General features: G+C 44.9%; 4 protein-coding genes across 8 annotated transcripts; 1 reads left to right on the top strand and 3 right to left on the bottom strand.

Annotated features, from left to right (window-relative positions):
* Positions 1-11,451: 11,451 nt before the first annotated feature.
* Positions 11,452-16,054, bottom strand: usp18 (ubiquitin specific peptidase 18). Its single transcript, XM_017411494.3, has 10 exons — positions 15,505-16,054; positions 15,053-15,149; positions 14,740-14,882; positions 14,587-14,666; positions 14,371-14,505; positions 14,153-14,248; positions 13,858-14,019; positions 13,648-13,779; positions 12,975-13,018; positions 11,452-11,851 (listed from the first exon to the last, which is right to left on the bottom strand). The coding sequence occupies exons 1-10, from the start codon at positions 15,560-15,562 to the stop codon at positions 11,779-11,781; spliced, it is 1,020 nt and encodes a 339-aa protein (XP_017266983.1). The 5' UTR covers positions 15,563-16,054; the 3' UTR covers positions 11,452-11,778.
* Positions 16,055-16,173: 119 nt separating this feature from the next.
* Positions 16,174-18,160, bottom strand: pex26 (peroxisomal biogenesis factor 26). Its single transcript, XM_017411495.3, has 5 exons — positions 17,820-18,160; positions 17,602-17,742; positions 17,030-17,355; positions 16,802-16,942; positions 16,174-16,720 (listed from the first exon to the last, which is right to left on the bottom strand). Exons 1-5 carry the CDS (start codon positions 18,014-18,016, stop codon positions 16,623-16,625), a joined length of 903 nt encoding a protein of 300 aa, XP_017266984.1. The 5' UTR covers positions 18,017-18,160; the 3' UTR covers positions 16,174-16,622.
* llph (LLP homolog, long-term synaptic facilitation factor) lies at positions 17,919-19,636 on the top strand. 2 transcript variants are annotated; one of them, XM_025004973.2, is made up of 3 exons: positions 17,919-18,031; positions 18,914-19,142; positions 19,223-19,636. In XM_025004973.2, the coding sequence occupies exons 2-3, from the start codon at positions 18,926-18,928 to the stop codon at positions 19,384-19,386; spliced, it is 381 nt and encodes a 126-aa protein (XP_024860741.1). In that variant the 5' UTR covers positions 17,919-18,031; positions 18,914-18,925; the 3' UTR covers positions 19,387-19,636. The 2 variants fall into 2 exon arrangements, with proteins under 2 accessions (XP_024860741.1, XP_017266945.1); XM_017411456.3 differs by lacking the exon at positions 17,919-18,031 and adding an exon at positions 18,215-18,347.
* A 136-nt stretch (positions 19,637-19,772) lies between these two features.
* On the bottom strand, positions 19,773-26,942 carry hcls1 (hematopoietic cell-specific Lyn substrate 1). Of its 4 annotated transcripts, XM_017411452.3 has the most exons (16): positions 26,795-26,942; positions 26,044-26,127; positions 25,894-25,967; positions 24,364-24,487; positions 24,173-24,283; positions 23,881-23,935; positions 23,684-23,794; positions 23,483-23,593; positions 23,292-23,402; positions 23,151-23,206; positions 22,161-22,230; positions 21,927-22,075; positions 21,706-21,834; positions 20,920-21,088; positions 20,776-20,844; positions 19,773-20,691 (listed from the first exon to the last, which is right to left on the bottom strand). In XM_017411452.3, exons 2-16 carry the CDS (start codon positions 26,125-26,127, stop codon positions 20,558-20,560), a joined length of 1,557 nt encoding a protein of 518 aa, XP_017266941.1. In that variant the 5' UTR covers positions 26,795-26,942; the 3' UTR covers positions 19,773-20,557. The 4 variants fall into 4 exon arrangements, with proteins under 4 accessions (XP_017266941.1, XP_037837016.1, XP_017266942.1 ...); XM_037981088.1 differs by lacking the exon at positions 23,292-23,402; XM_017411453.3 differs by lacking the exon at positions 23,483-23,593.
* Between the last annotated feature and the right edge of the window lie 740 nt (positions 26,943-27,682).

Genomic DNA, 27,682 nt, shown 5'->3' with positions numbered 1-27,682 from the left:
AGAGCGAATTGCAAAAGATGGAGGGGAAAAAAAAAAAAAAAAATCCTAGAGGTCCGAAAAGTACGGCCAGTGAGCGGACACGACGCGCCGCAGGGATCCTCCTCTTGACCTGCTAAGAAAGCAGACGTTGTTGAGGAATGTGTGAAATGTGCAGCGTGGGAAGAGAAACATGACACGCGTGGCTGTTTGCGAGCCGGCGCTGCCTGGTCCTTTCAAGGTGCGCCTCTAACTCCCCGCCCTCTGCAGCCGCGTCTGTCGAGCCGATATGTGACCTCAAACTTGACAGGGACGCACCGCACAGGCCTCCCTGATTTCAGCTTTCCTAAGAATGGTACTTCCACGTTTTGCAAATCCCTTTTATTTGTACGTTTTTACACGACGTCCCAACTTTCAAAACTAGCTTTTTAAAGACGACGCGACCTGCCCCACGAGGCCAGATCAAGAAATACCCGTCGGCAGGGTGGATTGCACGTCTGCGAGAAAGAGTTCGGGGCTTCCTGACAGGTCATGAAAGCAAGCTAAAGAGGCTCTGGCAGCTGAGGGTCCGACTCCGTCGCGGTTCTAGAGAGAGGAAGAACAAAAAGTATCAATGGCCAACAACAGCTGGGCCTGCTTCCTCCAGAGAGCAGCGTCTGATGGATGGGGATTACGATACAGTCTCCTCTACTGTGCAAGCCACACAACAGCCTTCATGACATTTGATATTTCTCTGCACATGTCCGGTCTGGACCGATCGCTTTGACGTGACTCGCGGAAATGTCCCCCCCCCCCAAAAAAAAAGAAATAAATGAACCGCACACAGAGGACACGAGCCGTCGTCGTCCGAGCTGCGATACGGGCTCGTTTTGACGTCTTGCAGATAAAACAATTCACAGCTGAGAGAGAGAGAGAGAGAGAGAAAGAGAGAATAGCCCAGAAGGGGGAAAACGATAGCAAATTCCCTTATGCTACAATCATTTCCTCCCTCTGGCGCAGTTTCTGCCTTGACAGCTCGCTCACAGCAGCTGAGACGTAAGGGAGGATGTAGTGCACACTGGCAGCAAGACAATTTTAAAAATAGTCCATGTTTCAGAGTTTTCCTTTTTACAAAAAAAAAAAACGCGCAGCTTTTGGGAGACTCAAAAGGGGGAAATTTGAGCCGAATTAAGGCAATCCTTCAAAGTCAGCCGTCTGTCCTCAGATGACCTCTGATAGGAAGTGAGAAAGCAAAGTCATTAATATCGCAGTAGACGTTTTCACACACATAAACCACCCTGGGCCCCAGAATGACATTAACTGGGATCGTCTCAGGAGGTAGAGCGCTTTTCAAAATCACTTATTTTCTTTGTACCTGCCTTGTCCTGTTCAGGTTGAAGAATGTGACACGAAAACACATTCGCCAAACCTGCGAACCCTCCGAGTGCTGTGGTATATTACGTAATTACTCTTTAAACCGCACCACAGGTGATGAAAGGCAAAGCTGGAGCGATAATGTCTGTCTGCCTTTCTGTCTGTGTGCGCAGGTTCTTTAGATGTCAACCAAATTCAAGATGGTCGCCACAGCAAACGAGATCTTGGCAAACACAAAAATGGTTCACAACTCTTTTTTTTTTTTACAAATGTTGAGCTCAATTTTGGTGCGGTCAACACACGCGCCGAGCACGAGCATCAGACTGTGCGTGACCTCGTTTTAAAAGCTTGGACTAAAATGGCCGCCCTCTTATGTCGTTTCTCAACATAGGAGGCGGAGGGCGATAGGCATTCCTTCAGGGGATGCCAGGCCTTTAATTTGCTCAGAACATGAGGAATACAAAAAGCAAAATGGCAGCTAAAAGTAGCCAAAAGCAAAGAGAAGCAAGAGGCTAGCTAAAGGCTAATAGTAGGTAAGCAGGTTTGCTTCAGTAGATCTCAAAACAAAATCTTTTTTTGGATGAACTGAAGGGAAAATAGCATAAAGTATAAAAGTTTACTAAAAGCAAAAGTCACGGCACTCGTCTTCTGAATTAGCTGAGAAATAAAGAAAGAGGAAACTGTTCATGCTGATTCAGCGTTCACACAAACTAGTGTTTCAAACAAGACAAGAAAGGCAGCATTATAACGCTGTTTTGTCTTCACGCAGCAAGAAATTACTGCCGGATTTAAGTTTAAAATATCCAAAATATCAAGCTGACGACCTTCTGTGTAGCAGGGGCTTTAAGCTTTTAAAGTTTAAATCGCCTCAGTTAAAACCGATGACTCCTCACTACAGATCACTAATCTCGTCTCCATCTTGCAGGTTGTAGTACTCTGCAGACAAGAAAAAAAAAAAAAAGAGCGTATGTGGAATTTGTGGTCGTTATATCACGGTAACACCTACTGAGTTACTGCAGTGCCTAACCTCACATCTGAGTGCAGGACCTGACAGAGCTCTGAGAGTGAAAGCATTCACAGAGTCGTTCCTGCAGTGGCGGCGGAGCGGCTTCTTCTCCTTCTTCTGACGCTTTCTGCACAGTCAGCCGCTTCTGCCCACAGATGCTGAGTCGCATCTTGGCCCTGACAGGAACTCTGACGTTCTCGCCACCTACAAGGCCCGGCGTCTGTCGGCGTGAGGCATTTCACAACCGAACCCGCCCACCCTTTCCGTCCCCGACGCGGGGTAAACAACAATGGACAACAGACGGGCGGGCGGACGGGCGGGCACGTGCTGACACGCCGAGCACTGCATCCTCCTTGCACAAAGCGAGAGAGCACATTCTTTCCCACACTGTCTGCAGACAACAGAGACGTTCCCACTGTGTAATCAGAAGATCAGCGCCCTTGCTTTTGTGTACAGCCACCACATAGCGGGGCAACGTGACGGCGTGACCGAGCAGGCTCCACAAGAAGACGTGCACCAGAGCATTTCCCGCTGGTCAACACGTCGGGAGCTCTCGCTCGTCAGTCGAAGGAGTCGACTGAAATGGTTACTTTTCATTTCTCATCAACGCATCTCATGAAACTTTGCCATGAAAGGCAGCGGGCGACCCCCCTTCAAACAGTGCTAGAAGTTTCAGCTTTATTCACTGGAGGTTGTTTTCCCACTCGCACTGACATGTTCAGAATCACTACATCAGCTAGGGGCCCTGCTCTGAGAGCCACGGGAGTTTCCTCCGAGCCGAGAAGGCCGTACAAGCTGCTGCTGGCTGCTGCTCCTCTGCAGCCGCTCAGCTTTGCCGGAATGGAACAACTGCGTGGGCTTAAAGAGCTCACTGAGGCTGGCTCTCGCAGACCTTCCAGAAGAAAATCCCTTTTCTTTTTGTTGTTGTCGTCGCTGCTGCTGCTGCTGCTGCAGCGAAGAGAATGAGGGGGGGGCAGTTATCCGGACGAGCTGAACAGAGGATTTGTGCGGCACATCAAACAGGCTGGCCCGCGGCGCGTTCTATCAGATTTCATTTTCGAGTTGAGGGCCTTCATTCATTTCTGACATTTACAGTTGGATCTTTGCACCCCCCCACCCCAACCCCACCCCTCTCGCTCGCTGTGAGGCCTCTCTGGCTCTCGGTCGGCGCTGAGGCCCCATCCAGCGACTCTGGAAAAACCCGCTGCATCTGACTTGCATTGCCTGGCTCCACTTGTGTGTTCTGTTTGGCCCGCGCCTGCTGCAAGGAGGAGAGCGGGCCAATTACCAGCCGCCGCTCCGAGACCAGTATGATGTCATCCTCCCACTACGCCGTAACGGGCTGCAGATGAGAGAGGCCGGGCCCCTCAGCAGCCATATTCACTGAACAAAAAGCAGCGAGGTGTGTGTGTTGGGGGTGTGTGTGTAACTAAGTCAACTAGAGAAATGGGAAGTGTGAGTGCTGAAGGACTTTGCTGAAGTTTGCTGAAGAAGCTGAAAGTGGTTTGTTTAAACAGCAGGATGTTAGCTTTAAGCAAAAAGTGGCAAATTACTAACTATAAGCAACAAAGGCCGGCTAAAAGCAGCAAAAGTTAGAAAGAGAAAAGTGCTAAAAGGATAATTAGAAGCTAAAAGTGGCAAAACCTAAAAGTAGCAAAGTCTTTCCCATAAGTGGCAAAATGTTAGCCAGAAGAACACTGGTTTAAAACTAAAAACAGTACAACATTAGCTAAACATAACATAGCTGAAAGCTAAAGCAGCAGAACAGCAGCGAAAAGCTGAAAACGCTAGCTAAAAGTAATAAACGCTAAAAAGAGAAAAAGTACTAACAGGCTAACTAGAAGCTAAAAGTGGCAAAACACTTGTTTAAAAGGTAAAAGTAGCAAAATGCTAGCTAAAAGCTAAAGTAGCAGACAGCGGTGAAAAGCAGAAAACTCCTAGCTAAAAGTAGCATCAGAAGACAAAAACAGAGCAGGTATGCTACAGTAGATTTCAAAGAGAACAAGGTTTTTGTGTTTTTAAAAGAAACTGAAGACTCAACGTATTTCTGTCAGGAAAATAGTTGGAAATGAAGTTAAATATGTTAAAAAATATTTAAAAAGTCACAGCGCCCCCACATCTCCTGAATGAGGTAAACGTTTTGATATACAATTGGCTAAAATAGCAAAATGTGCGCAGAGGTAGTTAAGGATGGAAGAAATGTACAGATGAAAAAAATAATTAAAAAAACAAAACAGGAACACAACAGTGTGAATGCTGAATCAGCATTTTCACAATAACCCTAAATACCGGTGAACGTTTGTTTTCATCTAAACTATCAAAAAAAAAGAAAGAAATGGACACTTCTGAGAGTGCAGGACACTGAAGATAGACATACCAGTTCACAGCTGATGTCATGAGGCAGGGCCTTGTGTAAATAACACAGATAAGAGCTCATGAGAAAACGTCAGGAATGTCTGAGTGTGTTTTTGCAGCTCAGAGACGTGAAGGGAAGCCACCTGTACGCTACGCTTTGCTCTTTCATTTGCTTCCCTTATTGCCTGGAAAAGCCCGCTGTCGGGGGAGCTTTACAAGAAAAAACGGAGCGGGGAGAGAATCCTCGAATGCGGACTCATTCGCACACGCTCGCAAAACTTTAAACGGGATCCCAGAAGGCCTTGCATTTCCTGGAGCCACATCGGAGAACGCAAAGGAAAAAAAATAAAATAGGGGGTGCCTGTGGACTGCAACAAATCTCCTCTCATTTCCCCCCCACACATACTCCCGTCTCCAACGCCCCCCACGACCACGCTCTGCATATAGACTCTGAGGGTGATATACGGCCGGAGCAAACGAGCAGCAGCTCCGATTGTTTGGGCTCTGAAACCAAATCAAGTCCCAACAGAACCTCCTGCAAACGGGCAGAGCGGTGGCGCGTGAAACCGTTAAACTGCGGTAGTCTGAAGTCTTTATGCAAATCGGGAGCATTCCTGTTCAACGGCATAGTTTTTTTTACCCGTTAATTTGCTCCAACTTGATAAACGAGGTACCTTAATGCATTTTTTTTTATTTGTCTGCTTTGCTATGTGAGGCAATGGTTCAGAGCTTTCCAGCAGGGTTCTGTTACGATTAATTAACGTCTTATCTGTTGCAGATAGGTCTTTGAACTACCCCCGTTTTGAGAAATCAAGTTCGATTCGTTAACGCAGCTGATGCAAACGGCATTTTAGAAACACTTTACTTTTTTTTTTTTTAAACAGAATTCTGTGGTTGTTTTGCAACATTTCTATAAAAATAACCAGGCAGTGCAAAAGCCGACGGCGATCCAAGTGGCGCTCGCGAGCAGCGTTTAAGATTAGCTGGCCCTCAGCTCAGCGTGCTTGTCCGAATTAACGTCTTCTGAGGTCAAAAGAACGGAGTAATGTGACGTTCTCCTATTCTGTGTTTCAACCAGAAACCAAATGAGCATATCTCTCCCCTCATCCCCTCAAGAAATAAATGTCAGATGCATGCTTCTCATTTCCACTTGTCAGACTCTGACCCGTCAAAACTGCAGGTCTGGACCCACAATGTCCTCCCATGCACTCGGTAGGAGCTCAAACCACCCCCGACTTTCCTTTTCTAACGTCAAACGCGAGCGCAGCGCACTTTTCCCGGCTCTTTCCGCGCCTTGCCGACTGCTCCCTCCCGTGGAAGGAGACCTCTGCCTCGCCGGTGCATCTTTAAGGGCTATGCCTCGCTTTGCATTCCTCCGCTGTCCAACCTCTGTTGGGCCTGGACTTTCCCACAGAACCCTAAACCCTGTGAATGAGAGTAAGCCTTTGTCTCGGGCGGTTTTCATCCCGATCCCAGCAACTTCCCCGTGGTGGAATGCGACAGGAATGCCAGCACCGGCTACCTGGCATTAGAGAGTCTTTGTGCGGAAATAGGAGAGGGCAGGTCAGAGGGGCCGGACAAAGGACAGCTCGCTTTTCCAAGGTGCCCAGCAGGGCCGAGGTCACGGCAGCACTGAGGAGACGTAAAAACCCAAGCGAGACACCATTTGTGTCTCGGCCTATTTCAGTTCGACCGTTCCCCGTCTGCTACTGTACAAATTATTAACCGGCGCGCCGGTGGAGCAACTGATTGGCATGCATGCACAAGCTGAACTGCGCCGCAGTTAACAGGCCGCTCTTTGAGGTTATCACTAGCTGAAAGCTGGTGAGGCATTGGCTCGCCTTGAGGTGCAATTCCATTCATTCCTGTCTGCTGAGAGACAGACGAAGCAGGCTTTTAATTTGAAGGGAGTGGAAAAAAGGATTTATTAGGATATGACTATCGGATGGTTTTTTTGTTTTTCCATAACCAGTCACAACACTTCTTCTTTTGTACGTTAAGTTGTATTGCGTCGCAAAACAACAAAACAACAACAAACACACAAAAAACCCACGCAGCGACAAAATGGAGCTCGCTTTCAGTCAGCTTTAATTTTTTTTTGAGTGTCGCCAGTGGAGCCAATTCCAGTGCAACCCGAGCGCCTCGACTCCTGACACTGACCCCCCCACCCCAGGATCCTGAGCCCGATGATAAGACGATAAGATAAGGTGCTAGCTGAAGGGTAACGACGGACTTACGAAGGAGGGCGGGGCGTGTATCCCCCACGTGTCATGTCCGCAACCCGTCTAAAGGCCCCGAGGTCACCTGCTGCGGCGGGAGGCCCCCCCCCCACCACCAACATGTGCAGCCCTCATCCAGCTCCTCGCTGCTGGGAGTCCACCTCGCAATAATAATAAAACCAAGCAGAGAAAATCGCCGAGGCAGAACACGTATCATTAGCCGCTAAAGCGGCGGTGTCGCTTGCCATTTCGAGTCAGATGAAAGCCTCGGCCCTGCTCCAAAACCAGAGCCGAACCGCTCCAACTGGTTCTAAGAAAACGCAGCAGATGTTCTGTTTATTGCACTCCGGCTGCCAAAAATCGCTGGGAGGACGACAGAACACGGGGGGGAAAAAAGGAGGAAGAAAAAAAAAAATTACTCTATGTTGACCAGACTCCCTTTCCTCCTTGGAGAGGACATTTTATGAACTCACGAGGAAAGACTGGACCCGTTCCTCGTTCACGAAACCAGACCGGTTCGTTGGGCTCAGCTTGCGCACATTTGCGTTTGTAAGGATTTCTTTCTGAGGAGGATGCATTTTTCAGTCTTGTATCCAGTTTTTATATCAGATATGCTCATTTTTATGAGGGAGGAAAAAAAAACGGAAGTCACGCAGCAGACATTTTCCCTTAAGCTCTTGTTTTTGCTATTCACAACAGAAGTAGACTTCACCATGGCCACCAGGGGCCTGCAGGACGAGCAAAAAACAATAAAAAGGAATCGTTTCCCATTTGACTCATTATGCAACCGAAGAAAAGCTGAGCGAGCTGCCATGTTATCACTAAAACAGACAGAGATCTGCTGTTAGACGAGTCAGGGTCGGGCTCAAATACACAGGGGCCAAACACTTGTTCATGAAGGCATTTCGACGCTGCGGTTCACATTTCAACAAGAAAAGACACATGGAGACGTCCTCGGGGTGTGAGGAATCGACAACACAACTTCTGAATGGAGGAGGCGGCGCTTCCACTCCTGCAGAGCCATGATCTGGTCATTGATTTGGTAAAACCGGGTCAAAGTTGAGGCCTATCCCAACCAAAACCAAAACTGTGAGCGGAACAGGCGAAGGTTAGTCGCTGTTACTAATCGGCCTCGGCTGTTTTACTTGTTTCTGTAAGTGATGGATGTCCGGAGGAGAAATGTAAACGGACACAAACAACGTCCCAGAAGTTTACCTTCTCCGTTCTTTAAGAGCTATCTGGGCCAAAGGTACGGCTCCCCGCGTTGCGTAACGTCTTCCTCTAACAGCGTTTCTAGTAATGTTTAATGCCTGCCGAGACTTCCTGGTGTCATTCTGAAAGTGAAACGCTTCTCCTGCTTTCACCCGACGCAGGTTTTTCAGACACTCGGCGGTTCGGGGGCCAAATCCGAGCTGCTTTTTGGTTGGTTTTAAAGCTACGCACTGAAGGCAGCTCGGTTTAGCTCGGGTACATGTAGAAGGTGGTTCGGCATCGTCTTGCTGAAATAAGCAAAGCTTCTCTCTGGAAAAAGCCTTCTGCTGCTTATTTGGCTCAAAACGTGATCTGATGACCCTGGACAGGCTTTCGGTTTCACCTCAAGTTATTGTACACCAATAAAACAACGACTGTTTCTAAAAAATGCTGATTTTAGTTCATCTATCAGCTCATTGTACTGTAGTTATAAGCAGAATGAAGTCTATATTTAATGGGTTTAAGAAAAATCTGAATCTAGCTTGAATTTTTGAGAACTAAAGCTAAACTCAACTGAACACCATAAAAGGACTAAAACAATCTTTACAAATAAGATATTACAGTTTTAGCAGCATTGTAACGACCGCTAACATTTTCTGGTTACTTGCGAGCATAAAAGCGGCAGCAGCAGCTAGTTGTAGCACTTCCTGGTGCAGCCTGCACTAATGCCAAACTGACAGCAGATAAAAGGTTTCTAAAACAGCGCTCAGATGAACACTCTGAAACTTTGAAACGTCGAGGATTGGTCCTGGCCTTGCTCCGACCAGTTAATATCTTTACAACAGGTAAGATATCAACTGTTCACAAGCTTTCTGCAGAACCACACGTCAAGTCACAAACAACTCTGACATGTCTTAAACTTGTCTTTGTATCAATGAAGTATTTTTGGTAACAGTGTTATGACCAGAGCTGTCGTTCAGCTGTGCTGCTAGCATGGCCAGAGACATAAAAAAAAAAAAAAAGACCTTTGTATCTGTTCGTTTGCTCACCGGGTCACAGGTTAACTTCCCTGCTTCCTTACTGTTCTGTCCTCCCATTACAGAAGAGCTACTCTTTGACAAGCGACACGGAGCAGCGGCGACGCATGTATGAGCTTGAGGAAATAAAAACCGATGCCAGACACTTGAGTTTATCTAAGCTTGTGAAATTCTCTTCACCAAAAAAAAAAAAAAGGAAAAAAACGGGAGGAAAATGTTCTCAAACAGCCAAATTCCATCCATCACGGCGGCGCGTTCGCCTGGTAACTGGTAAACACGCGTCAACACTGACTTAAAAAAGCTTTAGAGCAAAACTTTGACACACGCTGTCGCCGCACTCCCAACACAGAACGGCGGCGGCGGCGCTCGGGCTGCCCTCACAGCAGATGTACCGTCGTCCTGCTGCAGAAACGGTAATAATACAACAGAAGGTGTCCTTGGATGGGCCAACACCTGACCGAGATAAAGAGCGCGACTGCCGAGATTATGATCTGCAGTAAAGCGCGCGAGTTATCGCATTCAGGGCCCTTTTGCTTAAGCTGACAATGGAGACAAAGACTTGATGTATTCGAGTTCAGCTGGGTCTAAACCCCCCCTCAGCCTCGGGGCGTGCCCTCCGTGTAATACAGTGTGTCTGCTCGCATCTGTGATGTGGTCCGTGTCAGGGTGGTGCTGGACAGATGCTCATTTAACTTAACACGTGGCGAGGGGGAACATGCATAATTGATTAAAACCCCCAAAAAGAGGGGAGAGGAGGGGAGGGGGAGAATAGGCTCTTTGGAAACGAGGCGATTCCTTCCGATCTACTCAAACTCTGAAGATCGCTCCAACATCTCACTGCAGCATCTGTCCAAACGGGTGCGTCGACCGAATCTGGTTATTTCAGCTCAACTCATATAAGCGAATATAAACAATGAAATAAATGAAATAGGTCTCAACTTGAACAACTGTATAAAATAGTGACGTTTTTTTCCCACCCTTGAGCAGTTACAGCGTTAAAGCAAGAGCTTAAATTGCTGAATTTGTCTTTATTTGCAATGTGCCTTAAAAAGGTACTTAATGAAAAGTGACAACTAGGGGTAAAACATGCTCCGTAAAGAAATAAAAATGGCACCGTGTGATGTGCATCTTTAAGTTTAAAGTTTGCAAATAGCCACCAACTACCACCTGTGTTTGTTTAGCTATGGAATTGACTGAAGTGACTGAAAACAGGGGAACGACGGTGACGTCTGGGTTGGAGAAGCCAGACATCTCCGAGGCACTGGTACATATTTACACTCAGTTCAGCTGATCGATCTGCGTACTTTACTCAACAATTCTATTTATTCGTGACACTCGTCTTACTTGCTCTCTTCTCTTCTTATATTTCCACCTAAACCTAAACATCTGTCAGCCGAACACTAGTCAATCACATCCACTTGGATTACAGTGGATCGTTCGTTTACGTTGAGCGCGTACCTGCATTTCAGAATTGCGTATCAACATGTCCAGGAAAGCTATTAGCTATATCTCCCCACACTGCACTATCTGATACAGCTCAGGCTGGGGTTTCTTTTATAGTTTGGAGTGAGTTCCTTTAAAGCACCTTAAAGTTATAAAGAAGTAAAATTAAAAAGGAGAGTTTAATTAGTGAAAGAATTCTATGATTATGCAAAAATAAACACATTTTTCCTAACTTTTACACCAAGAATGAGAACACAAACCAATGATGTGGAATTTAACCTGGAGGCCTTGTTAGTTAACAGTTTAGTTGTTTTTTTATGAACAACTTATCACCAGCTAATGACCTTCTGTTTACACAGTTGATTCATTATTGGTATCTGCAGGACGTAACCCAGCAGAGGACCGATCTGACAGAACGAAAATCCAAACCCTGAAAACCTCCGTGTTTTCAGGGCTTCAGTTCTCCGAAGCTTCACAGCTCGTCTGAAGCGTCAGAAAAAAGAAAAAAAAAAAAAAAAAGAGGGGCAGAGCGTGTCTGTGAAGCTGGCGTCCGACTACATCCCTCAGGAGGGTTTACCACCAGTTCGGAGGCCCGCTGCCTGTGGCGCCGTGCAGACATGTTCCACTCCGCCGGCGTTCCGCGGCACGTAGGAACCATTTCACACGGTCCGCCCTCACACACACACACACACACACCCGCACGCTGACTCCTGGGAAAAACCAGCTGGAACTTGGGCCGACGGGCTGTGGAGAGTTTCTGCTCTGTGACTGACAAACATGCACAGAAACCTTCAAGGTGTTTCATTTTAAAAAATATCGGCTTTTATTCACGATTTCATTTAAGTTAGGAGAAAATTTATGAATATGGTTGGACATTCCTGTTACTGATTGTTCCCCATAAAGAAAAATATGATTATTATTATTTTTTTTTTTTTAAAATTACATATGTGCAAAAATGTCAGCAAGCTAAATGTTCCCAGTGTGTGTGGTCCTATGAGGAAAAACTTTCCTGCTTCAAGCCTTTACCGCCACCTACTGGTCTTTCATACAAACTGCTGCTGATGATATGAAGTCCTACTAAACATATGAGCTATACAACCAGAAAAACAAAGTTATTGCAATAAATATCTTAAGAGCACAAACGTTTCCTCTTCTCCTTCTCCTATGTTGCATTCTTCCTCCTGCCTCATCCTCCCGCTCAGCCGGAGAGTCCAGGTTGTTGGTCCATCTCTTTGGAATCTCTTCTGTACATCAACATGTACGCTGTGCCTCTGTGCAGAACACAAAAAAAGTTTGTTATTTAAAGACAAGACAATATAACAGACGAGGAGGATTTCCTCTGTTTAGGAGTTCAAAAATTTAAAAGCCCTCCTGGCAAAAACCACGGTCACCTTCAGACGTTAATCTGGACCGAGAAGCAGACAATACGTCTTTGTTCGAAGATCTGAGGCCGTTCCTGCAAGCGGGGCGATAAAAGTCAGCGGAGTTGAGCTTTTAGGGGGTTTTAAAAGTTATTACGGCGCTCTCAAATTTACCTCGGAAAGCAATTGGAAGCGGGTCCAGGAAAAGGAGTGTGTGTGTGTGTGTGTGGGCGGGGAGTCATGTGTCTTTGTGGTTAAATCTTGCCGAGAGCCGTTTGGAAGGCGACAGATGATTTTTAAAGATCAGGTTAAAGACAAAGAGTCCGAGTTGTTAAATTTATGGAAACACAAAAGCCCAAACAGCTCGGAGCCAACGAGACCGGAACCGGAAAGGTCAGAGGTCAAGTGGAGACACATTTAGCCTCAGCTGCGGCAAATATGAGCACTCTTTTTAATTCCTTAGTCGCTTCACGTCGAACTCTGGCCACGGCTGGTAGCAAAAGATATTCAGGAGTCGTCGCAGCACAGCCACGTGTTGGTGAGGACTACTTCCTGCAGCGCATCGACAACGTTGTGAACTCAGACGCCGACGGCCCGTAGTGGGCTAAGTGGTCCTAACATTGTGGTGGTCTCGGTCCTGCGCTGGTGGTTTACATTTAAAATATTCCGTCAAAGTGAGTAGGTAGACACGCCAAAGCCTTTTTTTTATTAGCATTCAGAGATGATACGGTGCTCTGTGGTCACCAATATGGAGATATATGACCAAAACTTAGTCAGAACCAGACAGAATTACTGCACTTTCAACTGGAATGCAAAATAAACAATCAAACTCTGCAACAACAAACTACTATTAGAGTCCAATTATTTGTACCACCAGGCAGATAATGTCAGATTTATTAGCTGCTAATGAACAAGTGTCTTAATTAATGTCAAAAGTGGTCTTTTTTTTTTTTTTTTTTACAAAGTATGTCTTTAAAAAGGACTTATTAGGTCTTCACATGAGACAAAACAGACAAACGGATGGGCTGGTTACCTGTAACGTCCTCCGTACGCTGTCTGCACGTCTTGCCAAGAAGTCTGAGTTTTACAAGAAAAATCAGACATTCATTTAAACACAGACTGGTTTCAAACTTTGTACAAGTACAGACTCTTTGGAAACAAATAATGCTTTAAACACTGGAATTAGAAATGTCAGCTCCCGTTGTTATGATTCCATCATTGTGATCTGATGTGGGGAGTAAATAAACTATTAAAAAGCTGTTTTTGTTTTGTTTTTTTAATCCTTTACAGACACTGAGAATGGCTGTAACTGTAATCTATTAACTTTAAAAAAAGGGTAAGAATTCAGTTATCCCAAGATAACTAAACTAGATTCATTTTGTCCCAAGATTCCAGCATATTATCTAAAGGAAACGAGCTTTGTTTTCTAACGATTATAAGATGATGATGACGATATCATTCAGTGTCTGTCATGACGTGGACATGATCTGTAACAGAACTAGGCTGATGCTCCTTGATGTGACAAAACTCAATTCCAAGCATGTCCTGTTTTGGTTCATGTCTCCACAAAAACTGGGCCACACGAAACTGTAAACGTTGTGTTCCTTTAATGGTTTAAAAACGCCACAGAATGGGTGTTTTACAGAGTTTTCATGACGTGCAAAACCAAGAAAAGCCTCCATTCAAGCGGCTCAGACTGGTCTCACCTGCTCTACATGGCTGTCGTCTGCGTAGTACCACCGCCTGTTCACCCTGTGGCGTACGTACGCAGTGTAGTGTCCGAACGTGGCGCAGCCGCAGTGCACCACCACCGCATACAAACTGTACTTACACTCCTCCTGCAAACAGCGGGCGCTTTTAGACAACAAGGTACAAACAAACAACATCCAGATACTGGAGAGAGAATAATATGGCACCTGAGAGAAGTTCCTGGAGAAAGCTTCCCGCAGAATCTCCAAGAAGTCGAGGTTTTCCGGGAAGGTGACCCTGCAGTCCAGTTTCCGGGTGGAACCCTGCATGTTTCGGAAGCGTTTCAGCTGAACGCACAAGATTCGAGGCAGGGAGAGGAGTTTGACACCCTGAAAAACAAAGTCAAACAGACGGTTCTATTTATTCATTTTATTATTTATTGAAGTCGGGGGTTCAATCCCCGGCCCCTACAGAGCACCAACATGTAAAATGCCTCTGAGCAGCATTTCAACCCCGTCTCACCTGCCGGGATGGTTTCCTGGTCCCACACTGTGGACAAAAGCAGCTGTTTGTTCCCCTCAGCTCCTGATGCTCAAAGAACGAGGCCATGCAAGCTTCCTGAAAAACCGTTCAGAGTTAGAGCAAAGAGGCCTGGGAACGCTAGTGTGACTGTGATCGTGTGAGAAGGAATTAACCAAGCTTTAAATGTCCATCTGTAATATAAAAAAAGGCCAACACACCAGCGAGTTGTGATCCTCCTTGATGTGCAAAGGCAGGCTGAGGAGGAAGGTGCTTCGGGTTTGAACGGAGCTGCACTCCAAACACCGCAGCTGGGTCTCCAGCGAAATCTTGTACAGATTCTGGACCTCGAGAGCCTGGCAGAGAAAACAAATCCTTGACAGGTGACGCGTTTTAAAAGCACAACGTGATGAGCGTGTTTGAGATTAAACACCAACCAGATCTCTGTGGTCCATCTGCTGCTGGATCAGGTTCAGGACAGAGAGGAACACCTCGTCCGCGTCGTGCTGCACGTCCACTGCAAGACAAAAACCGTTAGGGAGCCGCCGCCGCTCTGAATGTTCTACGCGGCATTGGGCGGGTCCGTTTACGTCGGATGTGGTTTCTGTCCAGGCAGTGGAGGAAGTCTCGATGGGCAGCGGGCTGATGGAGGTCGCTCCGCATGGTCCCGAGAACCCTCTTCAGCTGCTGGGGAACGTTACGACTGTCCGCTCTCGAACCAGATGCTCCCCACCTTCACAAAAATCACAAACACTCTTTAAGCTTCACTTACAGCACCTGAGAGACGGACCTTGTTTTAAACAGACTTCAAATAAGGTCAGGCAGGCAGAAACCAAGAACATATATATTTTTTAAAAAATATATTATTTTTTTACAGGGATTAGAGGTGGTTAAACTGCTTACTTTTCAAGTATGTCTGCTAGTTCCCAGGTAGCAGCGAGGGTCTGCAGCAAGGAGTTCACACAGCAGGACAGGTGGTAGTTGGTCAGGCCTCTCATTCCTGAGTCAATAAAAAAGGTTAAAAACACAAAGTGTCATCATGAAACAATGTTCAAATCTACTGTCATGACTCACTTAGGTGGACTAGAACTATAAACATGAGTGAAAATTGAATAAAATGTCAATAAAGCTTGGTGTACAGGTATCAGCCATACAGTTAAATTGATGTAGTATTTATTACTTATTAGATCATGTCTAGCCTACAAACATCTAAGATGGAGATTCTCCAAGCTGATTTTTAATCACTTCCGGTTAAATATGTGTATGTTCATAACTTCAATTAATTCATTCTGACCAATTAGAGCTAAGGATTTATTCTGTACAGGTACAATCAGCTGGAGCATGGGTCTACTTACCGAACTGCGTGTTTCTGGACAACAGTTCTAAAAAATGCCTACAGAATCCAGCGGACATCACGAGACGCTTCGTTCGACAGGCTGCAGGTTCGAAGCCCGGGGTCGGTTCGGCTCCGTGTTTCCGAGTCCCAGCAGCAACGAGAGCTGACGCATTTTTGTCAGCTGGGCTTCTGTGAACATCCTCCTCCAGCTTGGTTTCGTTTCTTTTCGCTTCGAAGGAATCGAAACTTAGGCGCTGCGTTCAATTCACCTCGGAAGTCGGAACTCCCGATCCGCGTTGCGTTCCGTTACTACTTTAATATCGGAATTTCCGGAATTCTCAGTCAAGAAAAGAAAGAAAAGAAAATAGGATAAGGGCCGTTCAATTCCAACTCGGAGAGTCGGAGATTCTTGACCAGTCCACAAAATCCTCTCGAGACGGAACTCGGAATTTCCGACATCTTAGTACAATTTAAACGCGCCACATCTATAAATAAGCCATAACATTATGACCACCAACGCTAATGTCCTGCTGTTACTTTTGCCATTTTTCTGCAAAAGGTAACAACCCTCCCCTATAGCAGCAGCTCCTTTTAATCGACTACATACTCCAGTTCCTTTACACTTTCAGATTTACCTCAAACACAGGACAAGAAAAAGTCTTTAAAAAAAAAAAGATTAAATATCAAATTATTTTTTCTCCACCAATCAAGTTTTAATCAGGTGATGTTTGAAAAAGCCTGAATGCAACTGTAGATATAAAACGGGTAAAGTTGATGATTTTCTGAAGCAAATGATCCAAGTGCTTCTTCCAGACCTTACAGGACTGTAAAAACGGTGGTAAAATATAAGGATAAACTACCACAGAATGTACATGCTTGTAATCAAACTACCATTAACAGCTTGTCAACAAGCCCTTGTTTATGTTTACACATCTGCAAAGCTCCACACATCTGGAATCATTTCTCTTTTAAACTGCTCTCAGTGAAAAACCATAAAGTTCAAAATGGTTGATGAATGTTCACCACTAGGCTCTTTTCCACAAAATCGAACTAAAATGTCCATAAACTTACTTGCACGTGACTCTTCCTGTCATGTTATTATTGCTACATACATTGTGTTTTTTACAGTCCTTTGATTCAAGTGAGAGCTTGATAATATGGTGCAAACATGGCTCTCCACGTCTGTTTGATCAACTCCAGAAGTTTGGAAATCCACATGAATGAAGATGGGTGAGCTGCGAGAAAAAGAGGTTATAAATACGTTGATTTCCAGTCACCGAGCTTCCTTAAAAAATGACAAGAACATTTCAGCCAACCTGGATCCATTTTGAGGAAAAGCATATAGAGGAGAACAGCTGCCAGAAAGACTCTCCGGAGGGGGAACGAGCCCGAGCCGGTCGTTAAGCACCTTCTGTACAAACACCTGAGCATAGCTTGAAGTTTATGAATTACAGCACCTGCAGAACACAACCAGTGAGATCATCTGATTATAAACTGTATCATTTCTGAAAATGATTTTAAAACACTGAGTTGAACTGTTTGACCTTGAATGGAGGCAGGGCATCCTGCAGGCTCAGAGTCTGCAGAGGTTCTGGGATTTAAAGAGGAGTCCTCCCTCTGTCGCGCCTGCTCTTCCACAACATCCAGCGCGCTCCGTCTCTGGTCCTCTGTGAACGCGGCGCGACCCGTCTCGCCTAAAACGAGCTCCCGTGCTTCCTCGAAATGTCCGAGAGGCACAAGTACGTGCAGCAGGTAGAGCTCGGCGACGAAGCGCAAACCAGGCGCTTTGCAGTCTGACGAGGAGCGCAGCCAAACCCTGGTCGCTTCCTGCACCTCAGCAGGTTTACCCACTTTGGAGTAAAGAAGAATGCTGCAAAATAATTTAAAGAAAATGTGTGGTTTTTGATCATCTGTTTATTCTTATTTTAGTTTGCTATAATTTAAGGTTTCCACTTTCCTCTGAATATATGACCATGCTTCTGTGAATATGGGTTTAATATTAAAATGTTACATTTGAATTGGAGGTATTAACAATGACTTGCAGCGTGTTATTTACATTTAACATTGTGTCAAAACTTATGGGGATTTTACTGTTTACAATCTGAGCTGCTCTCACCACATCTGCATTATTTTAGCAGGGATGTTTTCCTGGTGCTCATACTGCTGCAGGACCCAGGGGAAGACATCCCGCCACTGATTCAGCTCAGCCAGCGCCTGAACCCCCAAAATGCAGAAAGCAGCTTTTAACTCTCCACACCTGCAGACAGAAAAACACAAAGTCAACATCAGTAACAAATGGGGTGCAGCTGTGGCGTGATTTTATTTCAAGTAAACCTGTTGTCGTCCACGTCCGTGCTCGCGAGACTCTCCAAACCTCTGCTGCACGTGTCAAAGGCCGTGTGGAAATCTCTGTGGACCATCATGAACTCTGCGGCCGAGTCCAGCGTGTTGAACAGCTGAGATACAGAAGAGGACGCCGGAGGAGAGCAGCAGGCCGAACCCGAGCTGCTGTATGAGCTACAGCTGCTCATGACTTTTAAATAAATGTAAAACTAACACAAGAGAAACAAAGAAGAAGAAAAAAAAACAACTACAAGGGCGCTTCAATCTTAAATAGCAAGCGGTTGCTAAACAAACTCTCCTCAACATGTTATTTACACTCGGAATTTCCGGGAATCAGATCGCCAACCAATCACGTATCCCGATCTTCAGATCGGCTTAAACAACCAATCGGGTTACAGCATGATCTTCTGCTGGTCTTAAGCAGCCAATCGCGTTACAGTTTCTAAGTCGTACGCACGTGTCGAGAGCAGTGTCGCGTTTTCAGCTACAATTTTGAGCAAATCAATAAACTAGCTGTGTGTAAGTAACACTTTGCTTTAATAGGAATAATAATACAAACCTGTTTTACTTTATTCTGCTAAGTTAGAGCGTTTTGATGAGGTTTTACTGCTTTAAGGGTTGGAAAGTTAACGTAGCTGCTAGCTAGCTGTTAGCTCTAATGATTTTAATACTTAGAGTTGTTATATTAAAACATTAGTTACCACATATGCTTTATATTTTACGGCAAACTTACGATATTTAAGTGTTTAGGTTTCCTATGTATGTGTATTCTGAGGAAGCCCGTTTTCTGTCACCCTGGTATACTATATTACTGTCGATGTTTTCTTCATATTAGTTTTTCACAAATGTTTATTTGAAAGTGACTGACATCAGTTTTCAAAGTTTATTAAATAGACTTAGTTTGTGTGTGTATGTCAGTAGACCGAATTGAAAGCAAACCTTTATAATACTTTCAGAAATTGAAGTACAAGGTTGTGGAATCAGGAAGACAGCCATCTTGCTACACAACATTGAATACGTTTTTGAAAATAAAAACAGGGAACTCACTTCATTTTTCTCTTTTCTTTTTTTGTTTTCTTCCCCAGAGCATCCTCAAAATGGCTAAAAGCCTCCGGAGCAAATGGAAGCGGAAGATGCGAGCTGAGAAGAGGAAGAAGAACGCTCCCAAGGAACTGGCTCGACTCAAACAAGCTCTGAATCTCGACAAGAAAGGAGTAGCCGAAATGGCCGACTTGCAGGACGTTGCCACGGTGGTGCCCGCTGAGAAGGTGAAGAAGCAGACAGATGTTGTCATGGCGGGCGAGGAGGAGGACGGTGAGTGGATCAGTGGTCATTTCTCCCACGGTTTGTGTTTTTCTCGCTTTGCTAACGTCCGCCTGATTTACTCGTTTTAGATGGGAAGATGGACATGGATAACAAGCGGAACCCCAAAACTCTTTTGGACAAAAGTGGACAGTATCCCGTATGGATGAGTCAGCGGCAGATCAAGAAACTGAAAGCCAAGCGGGTGGCAAAAAAAAAGGGCAAGGTGATAAAGAAGAAGGGCATTGCCTGGTAAAAAAAAAAACCCAAGGAAAATCAAAACACCTGTGCTTTGTTTCAAAGACTTAAGGACAAAACTACATCTGTCAACTCTCTGCCGCTTCATCAGTGGACTGTAACGTTCATGGCTGCACCACAGAGCCTGAAATTATCTGAAATTTTAAAGAAGAAATGTTATTTTTGAGTAAAAACTTGTGCAAAGTGTTCCTGACTTCACAGTGACTTAGTGTTGGGAAAAGATTAAAGAGCGTTTCTCTTCCGTTTGACCAGTTTGTGTATCTGCTTCATCATGCTCGAGTGAACCGTATATCCATTAGTGCATGTAGTTTGCTTAGAATTAAGTCGAAAAGCAGAGTTGGGTTTAATGTTGCCAATTACACTTCATATAAACAACAACCTTTGTTATATATATATATATATGCTTTATTGTCTGTAATCAGTTCATTGCAGTAGGTGTTTTTGCATCTTTGATATTCAGGTGAAAACAGTTAAAGGGTTGAATGATTAGAAGGAGTTGCTGTGATATGTTTTCCTCATTCAAGAGTCAGAGACCTGACTTTAGAAAAGCACTCATTGCAAAGTGTGAAATCAAACAGAAAAATGTTATCGTGAACTAAATCACACAGTGCAGTTTGAAAGAGTTTACTTCAGATATAACGAGCAGTTCTAAAATGCGGGTATGCACTCGATGTAAACAAAGAATAAATCCACTGAAAACCAGATGGAAGCTTGACTGACCCGGGCTGGCTGTAGCCCAGAACCAGAACCATTCAGCTCGATTTCTCAGGGGCTGGACATCCATCATTACTGACATTTAAATCATGATTTAAACTCTAGTTTGATTTTAAATGAACTAGTGGCAGGCGGACGGAGTATAGACGTGTCAGATCACTGAATCTTTTTCCTGATTTAAAATCTAGTTTTAGTTTAAACAAACTCATCGGTGGACCGGACTGAGCTCACCCGTAGGCCAGATGTGGCCCCTGGGGCCGCCAGTTGAACAGCCCTGCTGTAGCCTGTGAAGGTAAACAAATATGGCTGTTAAATTTAACGTTTGAGCACATGGAGCTAGTGGTAGCTGGCATCCGGTTGTTTCTTTAGGAGTTTATCTGGTTTTTGTGACTTTACAATAAGTCCCTTTATGTGAAGCTTGTGCAAAATAAAACAAAAATAAAAATGGCAGCTTTCTACATAAGCTGGACGTAGGCAGCCGGGAACAGACCGACACGTCCGTGACACTGGCCCTTCCACCACCCCTCGTCGATCATCTCTATGTTGGTGATGACGTCGTCCGGATTGAAGGAGACCTCGTCTTCTGCCTCTGCAACCAGAAGGTTACAACGGATGATGAATCAACAACAGCAGCTCACGTCAAGCTGAATCCTCTCAAACTGAAGGGCCTTACCTCCCTCGTAGTCGTAAATGGCCACCGCCTTCTGCCCGTGTGACAGCTCCTCGTATTCGTTGCCCGCAGCTGTAAGTTCAAAACGTAAGGTTAACCGAATCTGAACGTGAAACGCTTCCAGTTCATCTCTACTCAGAGGCAGACCTGCTGGTTCGGACTGAGGTGGCTCTTCAAGTTCTTCATACTCTGCCCCCTCCTCCTCCTCCTCTTCCCCCACCTCCTTGGACCTGTCCGGGAGAGGGGGGACGTCCGGCTCGAGGATGTCGTCCGTGCGCGGAGGCAGGTCTGGTGGGGCTTCGTATAACAAGTCTTCCTGTGGAGAAAAACGAAATCAAATGTGGATTTCATCCTAAATTCTGGAGGACATTTCTCTTGTTGCTCCATTACGCTTTAAAATCACACAAATTCTAAAAACATTTGTAAATTAAAGACAAAACTAAGAATACTAATTTGAAAAAACAATGGGACTTTTAGCCTTTTTTGGTCAAATCTAAAAAAAAATAAAGCAGCTTGTTCGCAGGCTTTTGCACATTTTGTTAGCACTCAGGATGTGCGCTGGGAATGACTCTCAGCTACAACCGCAACAAATCTTAGTTGTAGTCACTTCTTTTCTCTGTCAAGACCAACTGGCTGCGGCGGCCATCTTGAAATGGGTCGACTCCAAATGGTAATCAGTTGTAGACGTGCGCTCAGTTATAACTGTCTGAGTTTCCTTAGCATCTGCCCAACGGTTCATGAGACATTTTACCCATTACCCCACAGAACACACACACACACACATGTGTAATTACATTATCACCCACTTTTTAGCGGCAGTCGAGAACAGAAAAGGTGTTTGAGCTAATATATTTGACACAAAGTGAGGACTAAAAGAGGGTAAATTGAAAACATTCAATTGAATTCGTGGTTTGGTGGATGCCCGTCTCTCACCTCTGACTCTGGTTCAGGTTGTTCTTGTATCTCCGGCATGTGGTGAATATCTGGTGCTGGCATGGTGTAGTCTGGTTCCTCTTGAGCGGGCGGAGGGCTCGACTCTTCTTCCCATTTGCTTTCTTGTTCCTTAATCGACAACGAAAACAACACATCCCTCGATTGTGCACTGAGAGCAGCTTCCCCGTTGGCGGATGTTTATACTCCGGCGCTGCGTTTACCTGCTGCCTGCGCTTGGCCTCCTCTCGCTCTCGGCTCTCTCTGGCTTGCCTCCTCGCTCGCTCTTCTTCTGCCTTCTTCCTGTTCTCTTCGTCCGAAGCCTTGGCCATGTTCTCGAACCGAGCCTTGAGTTTCCCGGCGCCTGCGCTTGCTGCAGACAGACAATGGGGAAAAAAAATAAAACCAGCGACCTGTGCCACATCACAGCTTAAAAGTGGCTTCAACGGACTCCTTACAGGCTTCCACCGGCTGCGTCTTTTCGTACGCAGATTTGGGGCTGTCCACGTCTGAGAAGCCTGCTGCGCTCTGGAGGTCAGGAACGAAGAGGGAGGTTTCATTCACAGCAGTTTGCAAATCAAAACAGACAAAAAAGGATAAAAAAACATTATATATATACGTTATCAGTTGGAATTAAGATATGAGTGAGAAATGTTACGACGCTAGAAAGAAACTGTGTTTTAAAAAGGAGCGGAGAATTCCGGATGCAAGTTTGGAGAATCAAGAAGACTTTCAGAATTTCTGCGTTTTTACAGTGAAATTCATTACAGGTTTGCAAAAACAAACAAAGCTGACACATTTAGGAAACAAGTCCCGAGGTGTAAAGATGTTTTGGTCCCAATAACTTATCTTTTGTGGGGGGTCCAGCTGTTAAGCATGGAGGTGGAAAAACAATGATTTGGGGTTTATTTTACTGCCACTTGTCAAACAAGCCATTACTCCTTCAGATTAGATAGAATAAACACGGAGCAGTTCTGTAAGTAAATGTCACACCTCACGTATAAAACAAACGCTCTTTTAACAGATTGATAGTGTTAAACGTAACTGAAACTCTGCAGCAAACTTCCTCCGGAGCTGAAAGTTATGCTTTCACAGTCACCTGACTTCAACCTGATATAAGCAGTGCATGAAATATACCCCGATAATCAGTTTTACAAGAGAAATGAGTGGAAATCCTTCAAACAAGAACTGTAGATATAAAACTGCTGACTTTATCTTGTTTGTTATTATCATTGAAGGTTAAAAAAATAATAATAAAGTAGTGCTCGATAAAAGTCTTATTTTCTTTGAACCAACTTCAAATTTCCCTTTAGCCCGTGAGTCCAATCAAACAGCTTTAGTGTAAATGTTAACAGGCAGCTTTCTAAAGTCTGACTGGTTTTATTTGTTGCAGGAAACTGTTTTAATTCCAGATCAAACAATGAACCATTTTACTCCTTCTCACTGACCTTATCCATGCGGTCTGCCTGCACTCCGTAGCGACCGCCGAAACCTGCTGAGTAATCTAAACACAGGGACATTTCACCCGTCTGAGGATTCACAAACCCTCTGCTGATTCAGATCGTGCTCGGTTTGTGGGATTAGCTCACCTTTCTGCGACTGATGCTTCTCCGTCTCGCCTTTGTAGTCGAACCCCAGCGCAGATTTGTCGACTTTTTCCTTCTCGACGCCGTACTTCCCACCGAACCCTTTGGCGTAATCTGAACGCGAACGACAGCACGTGCGTGAAAATAAAAAAGGGATCACCTGGTGGGAAAACGGATAAAAAAGTTGAAATCACCTTTCTGCGACTGATGCTTCTCCGTTTCTCCTCTGTAGTCGTAGCCGACGGCAGCTTTGTCGACCTTCTCCTTCTCCACGCCGTACTTCCCTCCGAACCCCTTGGCGTAATCTGATGAAAAGAAAAAAAAAAACCACACTGATTCTAAACCGGCCTCCTATGTTCGCATCCAAACTGCTGACCGCTCGGAGCTGGAGTCACCTTTCTGCGACTGGTGCTTCTCCGTCTCGCCTTTGTAGTCGTAACCCAGAGCCGCCTTGTCCACCCGCTCCCTCTCAACGCCGTACTTCCCCCCAAATCCCTTGGCGTAATCTGCGAAAAAAAGCAAACCGAAACGCCTTAAAACGAGCGACATTTCGGGGGCGAGCGTAAGGAGCTGAGCAGAAGAGCGGGCTGACCTTTCTGAGAGGTGTGTTGCTGCACTTCTCCCTTGTATTCAAAGCCCATGGCAGACTGAACCGACAACACAGAGGCTTTTATTATCCGGAAACATGCAGGCAAATCAGTCACTTTCACCAATCACTTTTATAGTTAAAGTTTCTCCAGAGACTGAAACATAAATCCTTTTTTTTTAAAAAAAAGAATGGTCTGGTTTTAGAAGGTGTTTGTGAATAAAATCCTACATTTTATCAAGTTAACTGGGCACTAATGGTGTGGTTCTATATGACTTTTTAAAATCTGCGTTCCCACCTTATCCACGCGGTCTTTCTGAACCCCAAATTTGCCGCCAAACCCCTTCGCCATGTCCTTCTGGGAGGAGTGCTGCTCCACCTGCGCCACGTAGTCGTGTCCCATGGCCACCTGGAGCGCGGGGAGCGTGAGGTCATTCGCTGCCGAACATCAGAAGTTCTCAGATTTTCTGCCACAAAGAACTCGCTCACCTTGTCCATTCGATCTCTCTCCACTCCAAACTTTCCTCCGTAGCCGTACGACGCTTTGGGGGTGTGCTCCTTCTGCTTCACCTGCTCGTGTTCCTCGGCCACCTTGTTCCTGAGCTCGGCGACACTGCAGCAGTCGGACGCACGGACAGTTTAACAGAGCTGAACAGTTCACAGAGCGTCAGTGACGGGTTAATTTACACACACGGCACAGATAAAGTTTGTTTTTTTTAGGTAGAAACGATTGGAAAGTAGAGATTGGTAGATGTAGCTCTGTTAACTCTTCACGTTCAGAGGGATTATATTCTGTCGTGGGGCTTTGAGTCTAGAATTACAAATAAAATGATCTCCATTAGGAAAAGTAAATCACTGTCTGAAAAGATTAGTTACCTCCGCCTGTCTGCGTACAACATTACTCAAAAAAGTTCTGAACAGATTTTCATGAGATTCTCAGGAAATGTCAAACATGGTACAAGGAAGAGGGGATTCCATTTTGGTAGTGATCCGGTCAAAGGTCACAGATCAGCCCGAGCTCCAACTCTGCAGCTGTACAACAGGAATGTTAAACCCCGCAGCTGGACCACTTCATGGATCGAGGGTGATCACTGCTGATTTTAAAGTGATGAGGTCAGAGGTCAAGATCACAGATGACCTTGTGCTCGAATTCTGCAACCACGTAACAGAGGACAATTAAACTCCACAGTTGAGACACCTCTTAGGTCGAGGGTGATCAACACTGATTTTAAGGTGATGGGGTCAAAGGTCAACACACAGTTGACCTCGTGCTCTATCTCTGCAGCAGTGTAATGTAGGGATGTCAAACTGCACAGCTGGACACCTCATGGGTCAAAGATGGTGCCTGGTGATTTTAAGGTTCATGGGGTCAAAGGTCACAGGTAACCCCTTTGTTAAAAACTCCTCTCTGCTCCTATATGTGACCCTTCTGTTTCCTCCACCAAGGAGGTTCTGTTTCCGGTTGTGTGCGTTAGTTTGTCTGTCTGTTAGCAAAGGATCAGGTAAAAACTGAAGAACAGATTTGGAGAAAATGTTCAGGAAATGTTGGGGTTGTTACAAAAAAACAATGGATTAAATTCTGGTGATAATCCAGATTATGATCTGGATCGCTCTCGGCCGTTAGGCTTGTGTCGGACATGCTGTCGTCCTCGATGCCCCAAAAAGTTTAACTCTAGTCTCAGAGGGGATGTTTATTATCTGACATCATTTGACCCTGCAGTTTGCCTGCAGGTGCAGCTTCTTCAACAAATCTGAAGGCCGTGGCTTCAAAGTGACACGAAAGGTTTTAAAACCAGAGTAAGCGTCACTTCTGCTCTCGCTGCTTGACTGTACAACCTGGCCCTGTCCGTTTAAATCTCTCTGTCAGTGTCTTCGGCAACAGCATCCATATTAGGAGCGACTCGCTGCCTGACGGCGTGCGTTCTGCTCTTACTTCCTCTTCCTGTTGCTGCACAGCACCCACTAAAAACCCCGATGTTATTTTCATCCACGCCACGGGGCCGTTTCTCATCTTTTCACCTGATGTGCTCCTTGCGCCCGGAGCCCTCGATGGTTTTGGCCCCCCACCGCTGCTCCTGCTCAGACACATCGTTCTGGAAAACGAAACAAACAAACAAATAAAATAAATCGTGCAGATCTGGTCAGGGCAATCCAGGAAGTGTTCAGTACCTCAAAGTCAGGGTCCGTCTCCCAGTCATCGCCCTCTGCAGCCACCTTCACGTTCACATTGTGGCCCACCACTGACTTCCACATCTGGAGGGGTGGGGGGGATAAAGCACATTGACTCAGCAGGATCAGATCAACACTTGGGTTAAAAATTTCATATTTCCAGCCGTGCACGTCTCTGTGCCTGTATGCTGGTTTACAAAATTAGAGCAACAAAAGAAGCCACAAGTTCCGACCAGATATTTGCCGAAGTCCCAAAAAGGAAGTTAGAGTCTGCATGAAACTGAACACACTTTGGAGCCTCGCCTCATTAAAATCTTGACACTAAAATACTCAAATAAACTGCATTTTAAGACATATTTGACAAACCCACGTTTCGCAGACCTAGTTATACAAAGTCAAAGCTAAACTTGAGAGAAACAAAGCATAGTTAAAAAAATAAAAGCAACTTTATTAGATTTTTATGATTAAATTTCCTGTCTTTAATCACGCCTAAAGTGGGATTAAATGTGACACATGCACAAACTACAAGTTATAATAAGAAATTGCATAACTGTATTTCTAACCATTCCAGTGAACAGTTTCCTCCTCTCAATAATCTCTTGTGTCTTAAATTTGCACAGTTTAGTAGTTTTAACATGAACGGTTTGCTGATCTACTTCCTTAATTTGGCGGAAACTTTCATACAGTAAAAACAAGACGGCAACACTTCCAGCTGATGAGGACAAAAGGTAAACAAAAAAGAATACAGTACCTTGAATTGTTGGGCTGATTATTGGAGTTTGAGTGGATATGAGAGCAGATTATTCCTGAAAGGCTTCAAACAAGTTGTGACAGCCTGGTGGGCGGCACGTGAACGCGGATCCTGCAAGCGGGAGCGCGCGCTGCTCACAAATGGCGACTTCGGTCATTTAAATTAATAATAATAATAATAATAAAAACAACTTATTTGCTTTGATTTTTAAAAGAGGTTTTGCTTTCATTGTTCTTACTTTAGTGGGGGGAAATTTCCAGAACGAATGCTGCGTTCAAGTGCCCTCGGAAATCCTAATATAAAGAAGAAAACGTCCTGATATGGTGGGTTTATGATGCTAAATGCGCTCTATTTTTAAAATATGTTTTTTTTTAAAAGGTTGACCAAGAAGCAGAGAAGTAGCCCAGAGAAGCTGTGATTTCGAAATATGTGCTGTGATTACAACACTTGGGGGCAGAATAACACAGCTTCTAACTCACAGCTCAGACCTTAAATGTGGAGATAAACCAAATATTTTATAAGCTTTTTTTTTTTTTTTTGTATTTTCTGATGCAAGGATTTACTAAATTTTCATTTTCCTGTACTCGATAAGTCTAGAGAAGTGCTTCCCAACATCCTCAGTATCTGAACCACAAATCCAGCCGGTTTAGATCTACAAACTTAAACACTGAAGTTGTCATAATAACAGAAATACCCTTAACAAGCATGAAACGATTATTAATTTATGATGATTACAATTAATTTAGGTAACAGTAGTGATAGAAATTTAAAAATTAGCAACAATTTTAAAATTTATTTTACTTTCCACAGATAACCCGAGGACCCTAACTTGGTGTTTCATGAGCCATGCCGGGGTCCCGAGGCCATCTTTGGGAACCACCTGTCCAG

The sequence above is a fragment of the Kryptolebias marmoratus genome, linkage group LG18 (genome assembly GCF_001649575.2).
Source record: "Kryptolebias marmoratus isolate JLee-2015 linkage group LG18, ASM164957v2, whole genome shotgun sequence".
In the NCBI taxonomy this organism is placed as follows: Eukaryota; Metazoa; Chordata; class Actinopteri; order Cyprinodontiformes; family Rivulidae; genus Kryptolebias; species Kryptolebias marmoratus.
Note: the sequence above shows the minus strand (reverse complement) of the source record. Positions and strands in the feature narration are given on the sequence as shown.